This window comes from Chenopodium album, chromosome 12 (genome assembly GCF_948465745.1).
Source record: "Chenopodium album chromosome 12, dcCheAlbu1.1, whole genome shotgun sequence".
Lineage (NCBI taxonomy): Eukaryota > Viridiplantae > Streptophyta > Magnoliopsida > Caryophyllales > Amaranthaceae > Chenopodium > Chenopodium album.
In genome coordinates, this window is record NC_137845.1 from 49,961,935 (window position 1) to 49,980,940 (window position 19,006).

Here is a 19,006-nt window from a genome sequence, read left to right on the forward strand (position 1 = left end):
CTTCTTTTCACTAGTTGTGTATATTTTTTTCAATAAATGTGCAAATTCGATTTTTGAACTGTTGAAAATTTTCCATTTTTTTGGGAAACTGAAATTATGCACAGTATGTACAAAATTTATGCATATATATCAAATTTGAGTTGAATTTTTTATTTTGCACATTTAGTTCCAAATATATGCATATTCAATGCAAAATATATGCACATATAATCCTTCTCATGAAAAGACCCTTCTCATTTGACGCTAAATCATTTATTATCTCTATATTTATATACTTTTAATTAATCAAATACTTGTTTTGATTTATTTATTTTTTAATCAGTTGAATCTCATTATCATGTTTTTATATCTACCTTAATCAACTAAACTCCACAATCTTATTATTTTATTCACCGTCCTAAAAACTTGTATAAAATACAAATGAGATTTTTATTTGGGGATATGGAAGCTAAGGAGCTGATTGGGGTAGCATCATACAAAAATATAAAATAGATAATTAATAATTCTATTACACATAATAATATTGAAAAATTTCGTGCATGACAAAGGATCTAACCTAATTGTAACCTATAATTAAATGGAGTGTTATTATTTGGCTATTTAAACCTTGCTCAATCATAGTACATACTTTGCCTACATTGAAGGATTTATGTTCACCAGTTGAATATGCATGATTAAGGAAAGCACGAAACTCATGAAGAAATACCAAGAATGTTAAAGCATGATTACAATTATACAAAAATCGAATCCTGTCTTTTTGTAGGTGGAAAACTTTGCCTAAATTGAGGGTGGCAACAACAATGTTAAAGATAAATAAAGTTTGCATAAATTATGGATTGACCTATACTATCAAGTGAGCATGAAAGGTAGTGAACATTAGGTCCCAAATCCCAATATTAATTATATACATCTAATTGAATTGTTATATGTGCTTCTAGATTGTTGCTTTCCCTTCATCATGCAATCCACTCTTACAAATGCAGATTAATTAACATGAGAACTGCAAGTGCACTAACCAATGAATAAACTACTATTAGATCATATTGGAAAAATATACTCCGTAATTAGATTAAAAAGTACTAAACTTAAATTATTTTTACTGATTATTATTTCTGTAAGGCGAAGAGAACTACAAAAAAGAATTCATCTAGAAAGTAAATCAGTTAATGTGCCAACCCTTCTAACCAAATTGCTTTTATGGTCCTTAAAATATACTTCGTAATCAGATTTTTAAAAAAACAATACTCCCTCAATCCCTAAATTAAAAGTCTCTTTCTCCATATGAATACGTCACAAAAACTGAACATAAATATGCAATTTTATACATTCATATTTTATAAAGTAATGTTCATTTTATATGTAGTGAATGTTCAGTTTATATTATAAAACTATTCAATTATTACGAGTCAGACAAACTTCTTTCAGAAAACTATTAAATTATTGCGATTGTTCAAATTTTTTTAGTTTAAATTTGAGATGTTCAAAATTTTTACTGAATGTTCAAAATTTGCAATTGTTCATATTTTATTTACTAATTGTTCAAAATATATGCATGTGCACCTGCATCTTAAAATTTGCGGCCCAATATCGTACCCATGACCCATTAAAATTTTATATGCTTTATATTACGTTGCCTCAAACCCCTCAATGGCCCTCAAACCTCTAATTCAATCTTTTTAAAATCATATTATTATTTTTTAACGGGAAAATCATAATTTTAAAAAGACATGATTTCTCTTTTTTTCTTTCTTTTTTTTTTTTTAACTGCCAAAGTTAGAGTTATGACGGTGCTATGATTTCTATATACACGGTTTCAATGAAAAAAAAAAATTCTATATATACACCCCCAATTCATCTGCCTTTTCCATTTAAGGTATTTCGTAAATTTTTTTTTTTTTTTAAAAAAAAAAAAAACCATTAAAAAAAACCTAACTAAGTAGTAGGGTTTAACTCCATTATCTCCTAGTTCTCTTTCATTGTATACACGTACGGTTCTTCAATTGTTCAATGGCTGCTGTGGGAAAAGTCAGTGGTAAAGGCAAACGGAAAATCGACATTACTCCGATAGATAACAAACCCAGGAAACTAGTTACGTTTTCGAAACGCCGTGTCGGGTTGTTCAAGAAGGCGAGCGAGTTGTGTTCAATGTGCGGCGTTGAGTGTGCGGTTGCTACATTCTCTCCTGCAGGAAAGGCATACTCTTTCGGACACCCTAATGCAGACGAAAACAATTCGTCGTACTTTTTCTACGAGGACGTTCTTGCACAGCCGATTGATGATATGGGTTTAGATGATCTTGAGCGACTTAAGGTTGCGGTAGAGGGTTTAAGGAGTCAAGTTGCTTCCAAGGTCAAGGGAAATAACCAGTTGTAATTATTATTATTCAACGAAGTAGTCGTAAATGAAGATGTGTTATGTACTGCGGATTTTTTTATTAGGGATAATGATAAATTGCCATTTTTATTTTTTGCCATTGATCTTTGGTTGTGTTTATTTAAACTCCGCTCGTGATGGGATGGTTTTGTAATATTTTTGCATTAAAATTGTTTATCAATTTTATTTTATTAGACTCGTCATCGACTAGTTGTTATTTTACTATTTTATTGTTGTCTTTATGAAGTACAAAGTAAGGGAGAGTTTCTTAAGGGAGAGTAAGTATGGCAACATTTAGTGGATGCTATATGTATTACAACTTACAAGTACTTCATAATAGATTGCAATCTCTTGAATGATAAATACTTGTAAAGTTGTAATTCGTACTTTTGAGCTATTGATGTGATATTAATTAAGAGATAGAATCTAATTAAAAGATATTATTGCAATAATTATTATGAAGTATTTTTTTAAAAATATCTTGTGAAAAGTTAACTATTATATACTCATACGTAGTATATTTTAGAAAGTTAAGTATTAGGGCTTGATAGGACGTTGTCCTTTCAAAAAAAATAAAAAAATAATACTAGTGCGTTGTAATGTGGCCGTAAGTTTTAAATACCATGGATTAGTTAGAGTCGAATTAAGATGCTTCCAATGAGTATCGGCTTTTGGAGTTAATCGATAAGGAGATAGGATGATGTAGTGTTGGAGCAAAGTATTGATTAGTTAACTTATAAGTGAAATTTGATTTATTTTAAGCTTTCCAGTTTACATAACTGTACCTAAAAAGGCCCATCAACAGATAATTTTATCAAGAATACATGTGCAATTGTTTGGCTTGAAATATATTTTAATAATATAGCAAAAAGATAAAGTGATTATTAATTTGTTCTTTAACTTGAACAAAAAAATAATGATTTATGAGTCAGAAATGCAAAATCTCTTACTTGTTTAGTTAGTAAGAAAATAATTAGAGGTAGGGAATAAAAACCTCACTATTCCCGATTTATCCATTACCTATTCTCATGCCAATACAGAGGCGATAACAAGCAGACATTCAAACACCTCTATACTTCCATACAACAATACGAGGGGAAATGCAAGTGACGATCTAATTAAAACAATTCTCTTGCTCTTGAGTCTTGACGATCACATCAAGTAATTAGTGAGGAGAAAATGAAATACACCTCTAACAATGGTAACTTATAGATAGCTCAAAACACTATCCTTAGTAGGTGTAGCCCTTGACAAACATACCCTTCTTGGCTTCTTCATCCTCCCCTTCGGCAGAGTACCTCCCAAGCTGAGCAAGGGAATTTGCCTTGGCACGCACCAAAAGAGCTTTTTGGGCAGCTTCTGCGTTCTCTGGGCGTCCTTGCCATGTCTTAAGTACACTGTTTTGTAGTGCACGAGCATATGAGAAAGAGACGTGCCATGGGTTGGGGCTTTGGTTCATTGCGTTAAGGTTTAAGGTTGCTTCCACTTCTGATTGACCTCCAGACAAGAACTAATACAAACGGAAAAAATGATGTTAGATCTCTTTGTACGTCAAGTTAACAAAAACAATCACAATCAAGGAATCAATAGACAATAATGATCAATTTTTTAATCCGTATAATAATCGATTTTCTAACCCTTACAAGAGCATGCCTTGCCAAACTTTCACTGCCCCTATTTAATTTTACCCCTTTTACCTGAAACCTAATTAGATCAGCTGGAGATTGAGGGACAAAGAAAGGGTAATAAGGAACATGGACCAATACGCTAAGCTGCGTTCAGATAAATACCATGAACAAATTAATTAATGAGAAAGCAAAGGGTAAGTCAAGGCAGAGCTCATAGAGCAGCAACACCAAGCTAATTTAGAAAATAGGTCAACCCACAGCCACAATATCAAAAAGCCATAAAATTTGGCACAGATAGTTCATTTGAAAAGTCCCAATGTCAGAATTGAGTGCACGAAATGAGGAAAACTACATAATTGGGATCTAGGATTTTCCATGGATCTTCTCTTCCCCACCCTCAGACTATATCCTTTTCTTGATTGCTATCAAAAATTAGAGACTATAGTCTCCTTTGTTCTTCCAATATACAAAGTATGATACAGGCACCTCTCTGGTCCCTTTGTCTGGTCCCTGGTCCCTTAGTTTACTGGCAGGGGCAAGAGGGAGTCATTTCAGTTGTATGCCTGGGTTTCACCATTTGCATAGACACACCCATACTCATATTAAAGAAGCGTCAAATGATTGATTTAGCTCATGTTCCTTGTATGTATATAATTATTCATTTTTTTTTCCCACCTTCCCGGTCCTCAATTTTTCTCCACAACGGTCACGTCTGTTAGCAACAAAACCTATGCTGATTTACAGAATTAAAATGAAAGAAAGTTTAAAAGCAGCATACCATGATTCCAGGAACAGCAGGAGGCACTCTCCTCCTAAGCATTTGAAGTGTATGTTTTGCAATGGATTCTGGAGAAGCCTTTTCTTTGTGCTCAGCTCCTGGGGTAACCATGCTCGGCTTTAGAAGGATTCCTTCAAAAACAACATTGTTCTGAGCCAAGTAGAAAAAGACTTCAGCCCACACCCGCTCAGCAACTTCCAGAGTCCTCTCGATTGGGTGGTCACCATCAAGAAGGATTTCTGGTTCCACAATGGGAACAAGGCCATTGTCCTGAAGCATAAACAAGCAATTACAAAAACAATAAATTTGAAGGACTAATCGGATGTAGGAATCAACTTATGAAGCAATACATTGAATTCAAGAACCTGTCCAAAAACACTACCATCTATACAAGAACCTACTCTTACATAGGTTTATACAACTAGATTAGCTCATTCAACTTGCATAAAGAACATGAGAAATTTTCTTCATAAAAAAGAACATTATAGAAGACTCCAATTCTGCCTTAACAGCATTTTATTTATATTTATTAAAAAAATAAGAATAAGAAAAAAAAAGCCTGGACTATCTGTCTGGACCCTTTAAGCTTCACCAAAGAATAATAATTTGAAATTTAGTACAAGCAATAACACAGATAATAAGATCTCAGAACTTCAAACGCTTCATGTTTTTCAAAAAAATGTTAGCACAGAATCACTCTATTCAGCATCGGGTCTCAACTAGGAGTATTGGCAAGTTTGGGTGGGTTATAGCGATAACCCAAACACAACCAGGTTGGGCTTCATTTGATCACCCTAGATTTTCCATCATACAGTATTTGAGGTCCTGCTGATGCCAACAAGAGGTGGCCTTGCTATGTGAAATAAAAGGTCATTCAGACCTCTAGGTTAATAAATTTTTGCTATACTATGTTAAAATTGAATTAAGTGAAAAAGATGTCTACAATATACAGTTACCAAAGCTCAGACATCCAAACTACCAATTGATCAACAAGAATACTTCATCGCCTAGCCTGTTAACTTCCAATAAGAACTTAGTTTTTATCTCCCGTGCTGGAGATTAAACAGGACTAGACTTGAAAGGCACCAGAGCACCACACAAAAATGATAGCATGGTACACACTTATATCACATATGATTCACAAAATTAATTACAGACCACTGTAAATCTAAGTGCTTTGAGTTGTTCAAAGGCAAACATTGAAGTCTGTCTAAAATAAGCTAAAAACATTTCAAAGAAAAGCATTAAGTTTTTTGTGTACCTGAGAAACAGCAGCATAACGAGCAAGTCCCCATGCAGCTTCCTTAACAGCTAAAGCAGAAGGTCCACATGGAATACTTACAACTGTACGCCTATGTTTGTAAAAACCAAGCAAGCAAATTATCAAGATATTTGCAGAAGATGGGAAAAACAAAGATTTGCTTCTTAGCATCTGAATAAGGGATCGGTACCAAAAGTATCTTTGCTAAACATTTCAAAACCCCAACCCCTAGCCCCAAAGAAATCGATATAAGAGAATAATTCTGAGTTGAGCACAGGTTAAATTTGGCTCACCATTTTGCAAAGCGAGCACCCTGTTGATAGTACTCGGCAGATCTTGAAGCCAACCCGTCTAACCCTTGGCACCAAGATTCATTATTTGACCCTGGCAATGGAGACAAACCCTGAAAGGTAGACGAAAGAAACAGAACCGTGAGGGAAATACAAAGCCATCAATGAGCATTTGTTATACAATACAAGACAATCATGAAGGTCTGGAAGACACAAGCCACTTCTTCAATAACCATACCTTGTCAACTTTGATGCCAGGTACAATGTTTTGTTCACGTAGACAGTCCACAAACTTCTTTCCATTTGTTGTAGACTGGTAAAGTGTTTCCTCAAATAGGATGGAACCAGAGATATATTCACCCAGGCCAGGAGTCGTAAGGAGAAGCTGCCTGTACGCCTGACGATTAGCTTCTGTGTTATCTAAGCCAATAGACGCCAACCTTTTTCCACAAGTTGCATTAGACTCATCAATGGCAAGGATACCACGTCCGGGAGAGGCAATAGTTTTCTGCATAATCACAACAGAAATTATAAATACAGATAAAAATGACGAGACTATTAGAAGTAAATTAAATAAAAGTCTGAAGGCATGAATCAGACCACAAACGAAATAAAAAGTCTTCAGAAGACTAGAAAGATAACAGGGAACTCAGATGGAAGCATCTTTGGTGTATAACACATTGGTAAACAAGATGTCACCGACTACATTTTGGTCTATAACAAACCATCTATGAAACTCTATTTGATAGGGTTTTTTTTTCCCTCCTATACACCTATGAATTCATTATATTCTCTAAAAAAATAAGAAAAATAGCAGAAGAAGAGGACAAACGCAAAGAACATTTAGATTACATGTCACGCAAACCATCAATACACTTCTTGTCTCACAAAATTCCTCACATTCAGTAATCCAAGGTATGGGGATTTAGCATCCATTTAGAAAATCATCAACAAGGCAATCACTTAACAACCAATAATTATTAGACAACGCACAAAGTTAATACTCTGTATCAGGTTCAACTTGCATTATGCAAGGAATCCATATTAGGGGAAGGGTATGTTAGTCATAGCCTATTAGTAGTACCTTGGGGAATAAGTTAAGAGTTTGTTATGAGAGTTTTTCTATAAATAGGCCTCATTAGGAGGAATAATCATCATATTGAATATTGTGAGGATTCTTATTGGGAGAGAGTGAGCCTCTCGAAAGCTCATGTTAGGAGAGAATCCACCTCTCAAAAGTGGAATTATCGTTCAATTAGTTGTAATTCTCATCTTAATACTATAATCAGTCTTTTTCTTCCTAATTTTCTGTCATTATTACTGCTGGAAACCATGCTAATGCCTAGCACATTACTACACCACACCACACTCAAGTTACGGAATAAAGACATAACAAAAACACGGATATAATAGCTTTTGTCTTTTGAACTAAGCACTTATCCAGCAGGATTCAAAACTAGAAATTAATTTAACTCGCTTTTATGATCTAATTCTATTACTAAAGACCATACAGGATTCGTTCTCTTCACCTCATCGGAAGCTCAAATTTAGCTGTAAAATGAACTTTGTAGCTCATTTTCACAACTCATATGAACTTATTTTAATTTATAAAAAGCATTTCAAGTGAACAAGCATATACGAGTATTAACTTCCATCATTCAAACTAAACGTTTTACAGCATGATTCAAACCTACAAATTAATTTAGTTCACTATGTGAACATTATGATCCAAATCTATAACCAAAAATCATAAAGGCTTCGTTCTTTTATGACAGATTGGAATGTAAATTTAGTCATAAAACGAACACAACTTAATATTTATAATAAGGTTAATATTAATACAAGTAGATAATAATTCAAGGCTTATATAGCATCCTTCAAACAAGCCGTTGAGCCCACCACTCATGAATATCTAAGAACACGACATTAATAGTAGGACAATTGAATAATTTTCACTAATTATTATTGATAGTGACTGACTATTCCGACCTACATCGAAAATCATAATTCGTACAACATAAAGACCAAATTACACTGATGCGACCAACAATCATAAAATAAAAATCAAACAATCATCAAAACTCGAACAAAAAAAACATCAAAATCACAGATCCATATTTCAGACAAAGTTATACGATCAAAACTCAAAATTGATGTAAAAACAGATGAAATAGAGAGAAAATTACGGCGGTTTGAACAAGCTCGTCGACGTAAGAGGAAGCGCGGACGACGGGAAGGGAGACTCGGCGAGTAGGGAGGGCGACGGAGGAGGAGGAGGAAGATGATCCGGTGCGTTGAGTGAAGGAGTGTTGACCGATCCAATTGGAAGATGCAGCGTTTAGCTTCACCAAACTTGTAGTCGCCATTGCTGTTTGTTGGTGATCTCTGTTAGTTTCTCTCTCCTCTTATTTTAATGGAGTGATGGAAGTGTAAAGGTGAGGTAGGTACAAAAGAGTTGCTTATAAAAGAAAGGGAAAAATGGTAGGCGGCTGTATAATGGAGTTGTTGGAGTTTTTCTGGGAAAGTCCGCGCAAATCGATTATCAACTGGAAGTGTTAAAAGTGTGTAGTGATCTGGGGAATATTCCGGGTATTCTACGGCCCACCCACTTTCAGAATGGCTAGCGGCTAGCCCTTCAGCGTGTAATTTTGTTTTCTTTGGTATGGTAATGAGGGGATGAGTTAAGGCCGTAAGAGGCTATGGGTAAAAGCAATTTAGATTAAATCGAACTGAACCGAAAATCAAATAAAAATTCGATTTGCGTTTTGATAATAGACACAATTTTGTAATTTTTTTTTTTTTTTTTTTTTTTTTTTTTTTTTTTTTTTTTTTTTTTAATAAAAGACGCAATCTAGTAATTAAGATACAAGTGTATACTCTTGATTTTGAAAAAAAAAAAGTGAAAATTTGAAATTTAACTTTAGATTTTGATTAATCCAATAAATATGATTCTATACGAAGTAGATATTAACTATTGTAGTTGTTGGCATATGGTCGATGTCTTAGGTTATTGCATACAATTTGATACATAGTTTTTGAAGTTAAAAAAGAATTGTGATGTGTATATGTTACTGTAGACACCTGATTGTGTCTCCCCAAAAACCAAACCCAGTGATCAATATCTTTCACGTCATGAATATCGAATAAGGTGAAATGTAAAAGACTCTCGTGAATCTCTCTGTTTTTAATAAAAATACTCATTTCTGTTTTCGAAAATCATTCATTTCGTATCCTATTAAGAAAAACGTCCAATCCAGTTTAATATAGTCCATAATCAGGGTTCAATAATTGTGTAGTTGGATGGGGCTAGAAAAGACCTTTCCAACAATATATTATAAGCTCAATTTCGAGTTATAATGAGGAAGTTATGGTCAAAATACTAAAATGGGTCTAAACGAGTTTGATGTGCGACCCAATGATCATGTGGAGAGTTCACTAATCTTAATTGTATTTATAAACCAATTAGGATTAATTAGAAGGTTCTATAAGTTTCTAAGAGATCTTAATTATCCTTTTTTGAAAAGATAAGATCAAAGAATTTGAAATTGAATAAAACTCCTCTTTTTTAGAGTCCTTGTTCTGTGCGAAATGGAATATGTTCAGATATTATTTTCGTGCCTCATAATTTTTATCCAAATCTTATATGATTGTATAGATCTTGAAATTATCTTTCCAATGATATTGTAATATTAATTTCGAGCAATAACGGAAAAGATATGAAAGAAATACGGAACTCTATCCAAAACTGACACCTTTTCACTATTTCGGCCATATCTTTTATTCTACAAAAGACAATTGGGTTGGAAAGTAGACTTCAAGAGCTTTCCAACGACATATTATATGCCTTATTTGGAGTTCTAGATCAAAAGTTATGATAAAAACATAATCCGCAAAAAACTATTTTTATCGTGACGCGATAATCCTATCGAGTCGCGATACTTTTTATCTTGCCGCGTCAAAAGGAATTTTAATCCGATTCGAATTCTAACTCTTTTCTAATCATTTACGGTCGTTTTTCTCTATAAATATGGTCAATTTCCTCCGTTTTAATCACCAACAATCAACAAGCTTAATCACCAACAATCATCTTTCTATTATATTCTCTCTCAAAACTAGAAGCTTATTCTTTCCCCCTCTTTCTAAGCCTTCCCTTTTCAAAACAACATCCGTCCATCACGAGATTCGAATACACCTAGCCAAGCTCGAAGTTGCCTTCGTCCTAGACATGAAAGGTTGATAATTTTTGAGGGTTTGGTCCCAAATCCCTATTTCAATTATTTAAATTAATTGTTTGATTTAATATTTTCATTGAAGTTACTAACGTGTGTATTGTTTTGATAGAAAGAGATACGAGACAACAAAGTAAGTTATTTTATTGCTATATATTTTGGAAGCATACTTATATTATTTTAATTCCTAGTATCATGTTAGGATGTTACTTATTGCCTTCAAGTATCATGTTTAGGTTGCTCTCTATTTTCTTCTATCATATTAGTATCATGTTAGGGCTAAAGGTTTGATCTTTATTGCTTAGGGACATGCTAGGATTTGTTATTAATCATGTTAGTATCATGCCTAGGATCTTGCTAATATTATTATGCTTTGATGAGGATATTATTATGATGATTATTGTTATTATGTTGCTTGATATTATTGTTATTGCTTGATCACGCCCTCTCTTGCAGGTTTAAAGGGAATTTGTACTTGAAATCACGCTTAATAAATAATTAATAATTTTATATGATTTTAATTCAAGTGATCGCCAATAATAGTTTTGTTTGTGCATTAATATTCAACCAACATAGATTAAACAAGTTTAGGATTAACCTATTGATTGTATGTTAATCAGAAAGCGCACATGAATATGAGAAGAATAAAGTAGAGACCTATTTAGGGCAGGTTCTATCTCTTTTAGGTTGGATTTGTACCTTCATCTCCGAATATACAGTCATGGTTCAGGACCACTATGGAGTTATCGATCTCTAGGATCGTGAAGGGGTATAACCTTCACCATGTGAACGGCTTACAAATTCCTAAAACTTGTTGGCAACTCTTTTGCTCTAGCTTCTTTCCGTTTGGACGCCACCATGCTTAAGTGTATGATCATAGTGGGGCTCAAGTGTGGGATGCTTGAAATATTCCCTACAGGTATTTAATTAAGATGAGTGGGTGAGACTTGAAAGATTCTTGAAAAGTATTCTTGAAATATTCCATGGTAGAGCATGTTGTGTCATGGCACAAGGCATCGTCACGCGGTGTTCAGCACCGTAACACGATATATTCTGCCGTGTCTCGGCAGTCCTGAAATCTTTCCAGTGGCTTTATTTTTCTTCTCACAGTCAGCTTCCTTCGATTTTTATGAAAAAACGTGTGTGTTCTACATAAGTCTTAGCCCCGGGGGATTTAAGCTCTATCAACCCAAAAACGCTCATGGCAATAAGGGTTCATCCGAGTTATCAAATCCACCCAAACCATGGAGTCGAGTTCGATTTCATCACAAACTCGCGGAGCCGCCCGTTGGCATACACCCTCAAGGGAGGCTGCCTTGCCAACGCGTCCAAACTCTTAGCCATGGTACCCTTTGACACCAAAAACTTGACCATAGTTGAACATAGATCTTAACCTTAGGTTGTGAACTTTTTTTGCATCATCGTGACTAAGTGCTACGTGTTTTTTTTTTTTGGTGCTAACCCCACATGTGTTTGTTCATTTTTTTTGGACTAACCTATGACCGAGGGTTTTTATTCCACATAGAGTTTAATACGGACTTAAATCGAATAAAATCTAGAAAAATCACAAAACTGGACCTGGAACTGTGCACCGTGTCACGGAAGATATAATGCACCACGGTGTACAATGCCGTGACACGGCGCTTTGTACCATCTGACGGTATGCAGCACTGTGTCAAGACAGTTGTCACCGTGACACGGCGCCCAGGAAAAGTACCCTGTCAGTTTTTTTTTTTTTTTGCATACTTATGTGGTTTGTATGTTCGGTTTAGTGCCATGTCTAGTTGTACGGTTATAACACGCGTCTATAACCTCACTTAATCACTCACAAGTCATGTCGAGTTCACACACTTTTTCTTGAGTTGTGCACTGTTTCGTTCATGACCGTACATTAGGGAGGTCTTATGTTTAATCCGTTTTTTTAGGGAGTAAGTCGGATGGTATCCTCCCATACATACTTTTATTTTCTAAAAAAAATTCTTTTTTCCGGATGGGTCAAGGTTGAGTCCAATCATTAAAGGTGCGTTTGTTTTTTAATATCGTAGCGCTTGGTCGAGAAGTAGAGGTAGATTGTTACGGTTCGAATCATTACCTCAACAACCTCTTAAACCTAAGAGGCGTACAAGGAAACCTCCACAATAATCTCCACAGAATCCACCTTCGTCTCCAGTTCATTTTGAGTTCATTCCAATGGCCACTAAGGAAGACTTCGAGAGCCTCAACAAGACCATTGAGGCACTCGCTGCCATGGTGCAAACGCTCACTACTAAAGTCTCCACCATGGAACAGACTAATGTCACTATGGCTGCAATGGACAAGATCAAAGAATAAGTGAGTAAGATTTCTGAGGACTTCACCTATGTGGAGCAATCTTCCACTTCTCTAAATGTCAAGGACAAGCTTCCTGAGAAGTTTTCTACTGCTGACATCCCAAAGTTCAAGCCTATTGATAACCCTATGTTTCACTTGAAGGCTTTTTCTGCAACTATGGCTCTCAAAGGATTAGATGTAGCACTCTTCCTTACCGTGTTCCCTCTTTCCTTGGAGTACGCTTGTCAATAGTGGTTTTATTCTTTGGATTCCAAGCATACTGCGACTTGGGAGGATGTTACTGAAAGCTTCATGAGTTGTTACAAGTGTAACATCCAAGCCAAGACTTCTGAACGTGAACTCTCCATTCTCAAACAGAAGGAGAATGAAGGCTTCACTACATATATGAACAGGTGGAGAGAAATAGTTACACTCTTGATGGATCCTCCCAAGGAGAAGGAGATGATTCGCCTCTTTATTCAAAATCTGACTCATAAGTACAAGCAACATTTGAAGTTTCTTCCTTTGAACACTTTTGAAGCTGTGTATGATATTGGTATCAACATTGAGGACGAGTTGATGAAGACTGTTGGTAGCAACAATAACACTTGGAAAAACAAGAAGAACGACAATCCTTCTTCTTCGTCCTCCAAGCCCAACAATGCTACCAACAACATTAACCTCAATGATGTGTTGGCTCTTAGTGCTCCCACTCAGAGATTCCAAAGGAAAAGGAGGGTTTACACACCTTTGGGAATGAGCTATGACACTACTTTTGATCGCCTGCACAGTCAAGGATTGATCATGTCTATTGGACCGTTTCCGGAGCCCAGGCCTGAGAACAGAACTGCTAGCTATGACCCCAATGCTCATTGCAAATTTCACCAAGGCAAAGGTAATACTACTGAGAAATGCTGGAAGTTAAAGGATGCAATTTAAGACCTGATTGATGCTAATCAGCTTTCTGTCCCTCCAGGGGCTAAGAAGCCTAATATTCAAACAGATCCTCTTTCTGATGCTTTGGCTATCACAGGAGATGAAATCTCCTTTGATCCGTCACTACTCATCCAATTTGTGGATGAACCTCTACCAGAGCTTGTTTTGTTTCAAGCTATGAAGAAGTTAATGGAATTCGAGATAGCGACGATGAAGACATCTATCTCAAAGATATAGCCTGTTCATCTCTTGGCGCTGTCAATCATGAAGATAGCGAAGATGTTTAGGGGGACCTTGAAGTTAAGGTTCTCACCAGGAAGGGAAGGCTACAGCAACCTAATCCACCTCCACCTTCACCACAAGCACAACCAATAGTTGATCCCATCGACCTTGTAAGCAACGATGTAATCAAACAATTGTAAAAGACTAAGGTGGAAATGAATGTTTGGAAGCTTTTGGCTACCTCCCACAAGCATCGAAAGGCTGTAATGAATGCTCTTGTGAAGATAAGAGTTGATAGTGATATGACTCCTCAAGGGCTAGTCAGTTTTCTTACTACGGAATTGCCGAGTACCAGCAATTTGATTTCCTTTTCTGATAAGGATTTTCCTCCGGAAGGGGATCAACATAACAAGGCCTTACACCTTATTGTGGTGTGTAGGCAGATGAATGTTCCCATGATCCTAGTTGATAATGGCTCAGCAACCAATGTATGCCCGCTGCGCACTGCGAAGAAGCTGGGCATAAAATATGAAGAATTGATTTCCTCTACTCAAGGGATTCGTGCTTATGATAATACCCGCCGTCAAGCCGTGAGTACTATCATGTTGAACATCATTACTGGAGCCATTAAACGTCGCACCAAGTTTCAGGTGGTGGACATTAAGGCTTCTTTCAATCTGTTGTTAGGTCGCCCTTGGCTTCATGAGCTAAAGGCAATCCCATCATCGCTGCACTAGAAAGTCAAAGCCATAGTTGGAGGGGTTCCAATCACCATTGATGTCTCTCCTATGCGTATTCAAGTTATTGACACTCCTATTGTTCATGTCGAGCATGATGAGGAAGATGAGATCTCTGGGGGTTTTCTCTAGAATATGTTCTCATGATTGAAGAAGAAGAGAAGTTTCACCTCGATTTTGATCTTTATTCAAATGTCAACATTAATGCAATCATGAAAAAGCAAGGGCATTTCCTTGGAATGACCCTTGGCATCAAGAAAAAGATGGCTAAACTTTGGGGCCACCCATGTGCACCCAAGAAAGACACCTTTAGCTTGGGATTTAAGCCAACAAAAGAAGATATGAAACAAACTCTCTTGAAGGTGAAGGCTCGCAACAATGCTCGAACCATGAAAACAGAAATGACCATGGATCCTTATCTTTTCACTCTCAATAGCCAATACATCAAGGAAGGGGAGAACTTTCCATGCTATGAATTTCCCGAGTCTTTCATCTACAATGGGAAACGTGAGCCAGGGTTTGAGGTGTTCATGGATTGTGATTTCATCGACAAAGGCGATGTGTTCTCAACAACTGAGAAACCAACTAGTCCAGGCTCTGATGATATGAATATTAATCTTCTTTTCAGGATGGAAAAGAATGAACCTAAGCACATCGATAATAATAATTCTAAGCTTATTCAAGCTGTCATGTCAAGCAAAGATTTTGACCCCTCTAAGTTGATTGTCCCAGCTGATGGTGTTCTAAAGGATTGGTGCAAAACGGTGAAGATCACTACGCCGAGTGGAGAAAAGCTGGAAGTGACCACTGGGAAATGCCCTATGTTTGATGAATCTGAATCGTCTTGAGTTCGAGTCCGAGTCCGAGTTTGAGTCTGTTGATGAGCCTGTAGGATCTAAGGCCGACCCCCTTTCTGCTATCGAGTCTTTTTCTGTAGTTTCTCCTAGTGTTGAGCCTCTTGTCGAGTCTCCACCCTTTATCCCAAATAATTCCGGCAAGGTCCCAGCTGACCTCGCCCTCTTTGATGTAATGTTTAATGAATTCAATAAGATGAGTACCTTTGCTTACGATGCGAGTCGTTCCCCTAACTCTGATCAATATTGCTTTGCTAATGATAAAAATGACAAAGAAATAATAAAAGCAATAGAAGAACATGAAAATAAAACAACAATTATTGAAGATACAGAAACAGTTAATATTTCCAATGATACGACTCTCAAAGAAGTTAAAATTGGATTAACACTAAGTCAAGACGAACGCAAAGAGCTAACTAACTTGCTTAGTGAATTTGTTGATGTATTTGCTTGGTCATACCAAGATATGCCAGGTATTGACAGGGATATAGCCCAGCATACGATACCACTCATTCCAGGTATAAAGCCTGTCAAACAAAAGCTACGTCGTATGAAACCGGATGTGGCTCTCAAAATCAAGGAAGAAATCAAAAAACAACTAGCGGCAGGTTTCATCAAAGTGTCCAAGTATCCAGAATGGATAGCTAATGTGGTTCCAGTTCCTAAGAAAGATGGAAGGGTCAGAATGTGTGTTGATTACAGGGATCTCAACAAGGCAAGCCCAAAGAATGGGTTCCCTCTGCCTCACATCGACATTCTGGTTGACAACACAACAAACCATGCACTCCTCTCCTTCATGGACGACTATGCTGGATATAATCAAGTACTGATGGCCGAGGAAGACATGGAGAAAACCACATTCATTACACAATGGGGTACATATTGCTATATGGTAATCTTCAGGTTGAAAAACGCGGGTGCCACCTACCAAAGAGCATCCACATCATTGTTACATGATATGATGCATAAAGAGGTGGAGGTCTATGTTGATGATATGATCGTCAAGTCAAAAGATTGATCAGGCCACATCATTGCACTTCGCAAATTCTTTGAACGACTCTGCAAATACAACATGAGATTGAATCTAGCAAAGTGTGCATTCGGAGTTACATCAGGCAAACTCCTTGGCTATGTGATCAATTCTCGAGGGATTGAAATATATCCCACAAAGGTCAGGGCAATCATGGCCATGCCACCACCCAAGACTAAGAAAGAGATTCGAGGTTTTATAGGAAGATTGCAATATATAAGTAGGTTCATATCTAAACTAACTACGATATGTGAACCTATGTTTAAGAAACTTAAGAAGAATGTTCTAGTCACATGGGATGACGATTGCCAAAAAGCTTTCAACAAGGTCAAAGAGTATTTGGCAAATCCATCTGTGCTAGCGCCATCAATACCCGACTTTCCTCTTCGACTCTACCTTACGGTCACAAGAGAAATGATGGGAGCAATGCTAGCACAAGTGATCTAAAGCAAAGAAAATGCAATATACTATTTGAGTAAGAAGCTTCAAAGTTATGAAACTCAGTACACGCCACTTGAAAATTTGTGTCTCGCACTCGTGTGGGCCGCACAGAAGTTAAGACATTACATGCTCACTCATACAGTGCATGTCGTATCAAAGATGGATCCTCTCAAGTGCTTGTTCGAGAAGGCAACACTCAATGGCATATTATCAAGGTGGATAGTCAACCTTGCTCAGTTTGACCTGAAATTCGTAACGCAAAAGGTCATCAAAGGTTATGCAGTTTTTGACTTCTTAGCAGATTTCCCACTAGAAGAAGTTGAGAAAGAAGAAGAAGAGTATGATTTCCCTGATGAAGATCTACTCATGACCGAAGATGATAGCTGAACGCTCTATTTCGATAGAGCTTCGAACCAAAAGGGTTGTGGTGTAGGAGTCTTGCTCGTATCACCCAACAAAAAACACATCCCAATTTCCATGAAGCTCGATTTTGATGTCACCAACAACGCTGCAGAATATGAAGCGTGCATCTTGGGATTAGAAACATCTGTGGCCTTAGGAATTAAGAAGCTTAGAATCTATGGCGACTCGTCGCTAATCATCAACCAGATCTCTAAGAGATGGAAAGTGAGAAGTGAAAGTCTCGCTACGTATTAAGCTCATTTGGAAAATCTCACGGAGCAACTAGATGAAGTGGAATACACATACTTGCCTAGAGAAGAGAATCAGTTTGCCGACGCACTAGCTAAGTTGGCATCAATGGTGCGAATTCCAAGAGACATAGTCAGAATGCCATTGATTATAGAAAGAAGATATGAGCCAGCTTATGTTCACGCACTTGATAATGAACAAGAATCACAAGAAGAAAATGAAGAACCATGGTATACAGACAAACTATGTGACAAGGGAGAATACCCTCCTAACACTAATAAAAGGGCATGCCATGCTTTGAGGCTCCTGGCCTCACAGTATGTGCTCATCAGGGGAGAACTCCATAAAAGGACTGCACAAGGGAGAAATCTCTTATGCACATCTAAAATAGAAGCATACAGAACCATGGAAAACCTTCATGCCGGAATATGTGGATCGCATATGAATGCCAAGATGTTAGTCTAAAAGATTCAATGACAAGGTTATTATTGGACTACTATGGAGATAGATTGCCACGAATATGTCAAGAAATGTATGAAGTGTCAAGTCTACGCAAATCTGCAATACGTTCCACCTTCGCTTCTCTACACATACACTTCTCCATGGCCTTTCTCTACTTGGGGAATCGACATCATTGGGAAGATAACGCCACCAAGACAAGGGGGACATGAGTTCATCCTTGTAGCAATCGACTACTTCACCAAATGGGTCGAAGCTGCTTCCTATGCTAAGCTCACGGCAAATCATGTAGCTTAATTCATCGAGAAAAACATCATATGTCGCTATGGTGTACCTCATGAAATGATCAACGATAATGGGACGCATTTCCAAGCCGAGTGCGCAGAACTATTGTAGAAATATCATATCAAACATCATAGATCATCACCCTACAGACCACAAACGAATGGTGCGGTAGAATCGGCCAATAAGAATGTGAAGACTATCATCGAAAAGATGACGGAAAATTACAAGGATTGGCCAAGCAAGCTACATTTCGCCCTTTGGGGTTATTGAACTTCCGTTCGTACATCAACGGGGGCTACCCCTTTCTCTTTAGTCTTTGGAGTTGAAGCTGTACAACCAATCGAGTTAGAAATCCCTCTCTACGGATTGCGTTAGAAAGCCAACTAGATGAAGTCGACTGGATTAAAGCGAGATATGATGGACTAGTCTTACTTGACGAAAAACGCTTGGCAGCTTTGCATCATGTCCAAATCTATCAACAGCGTATGGCACGACATTTCAATAAAAAAAGTCAAGAATAGA

General features: G+C 36.9%; 1 protein-coding gene and 1 pseudogene across 1 annotated transcript; one reads left to right on the forward strand and one right to left on the reverse strand.

The window, feature by feature from the left end:
- Positions 1 to 2,007: 2,007 nt before the first annotated feature.
- LOC145571272 (agamous-like MADS-box protein AGL28 pseudogene) lies at positions 2,008 to 2,373 on the forward strand (annotated as a pseudogene).
- A 935-nt stretch (positions 2,374 to 3,308) lies between these two features.
- LOC145572512 (fructose-bisphosphate aldolase 3, chloroplastic-like) lies at positions 3,309 to 8,837 on the reverse strand. Its single transcript, XM_081631483.1, has 6 exons — positions 8,517 to 8,837; positions 6,569 to 6,838; positions 6,334 to 6,443; positions 6,041 to 6,131; positions 4,780 to 5,049; positions 3,309 to 3,883 (listed from the first exon to the last, which is right to left on the reverse strand). Exons 1-6 carry the CDS (start codon positions 8,694 to 8,696, stop codon positions 3,605 to 3,607), a joined length of 1,200 nt encoding a protein of 399 aa, XP_081487609.1. The 5' UTR covers positions 8,697 to 8,837; the 3' UTR covers positions 3,309 to 3,604.
- Positions 8,838 to 19,006: the final 10,169 nt, after the last annotated feature.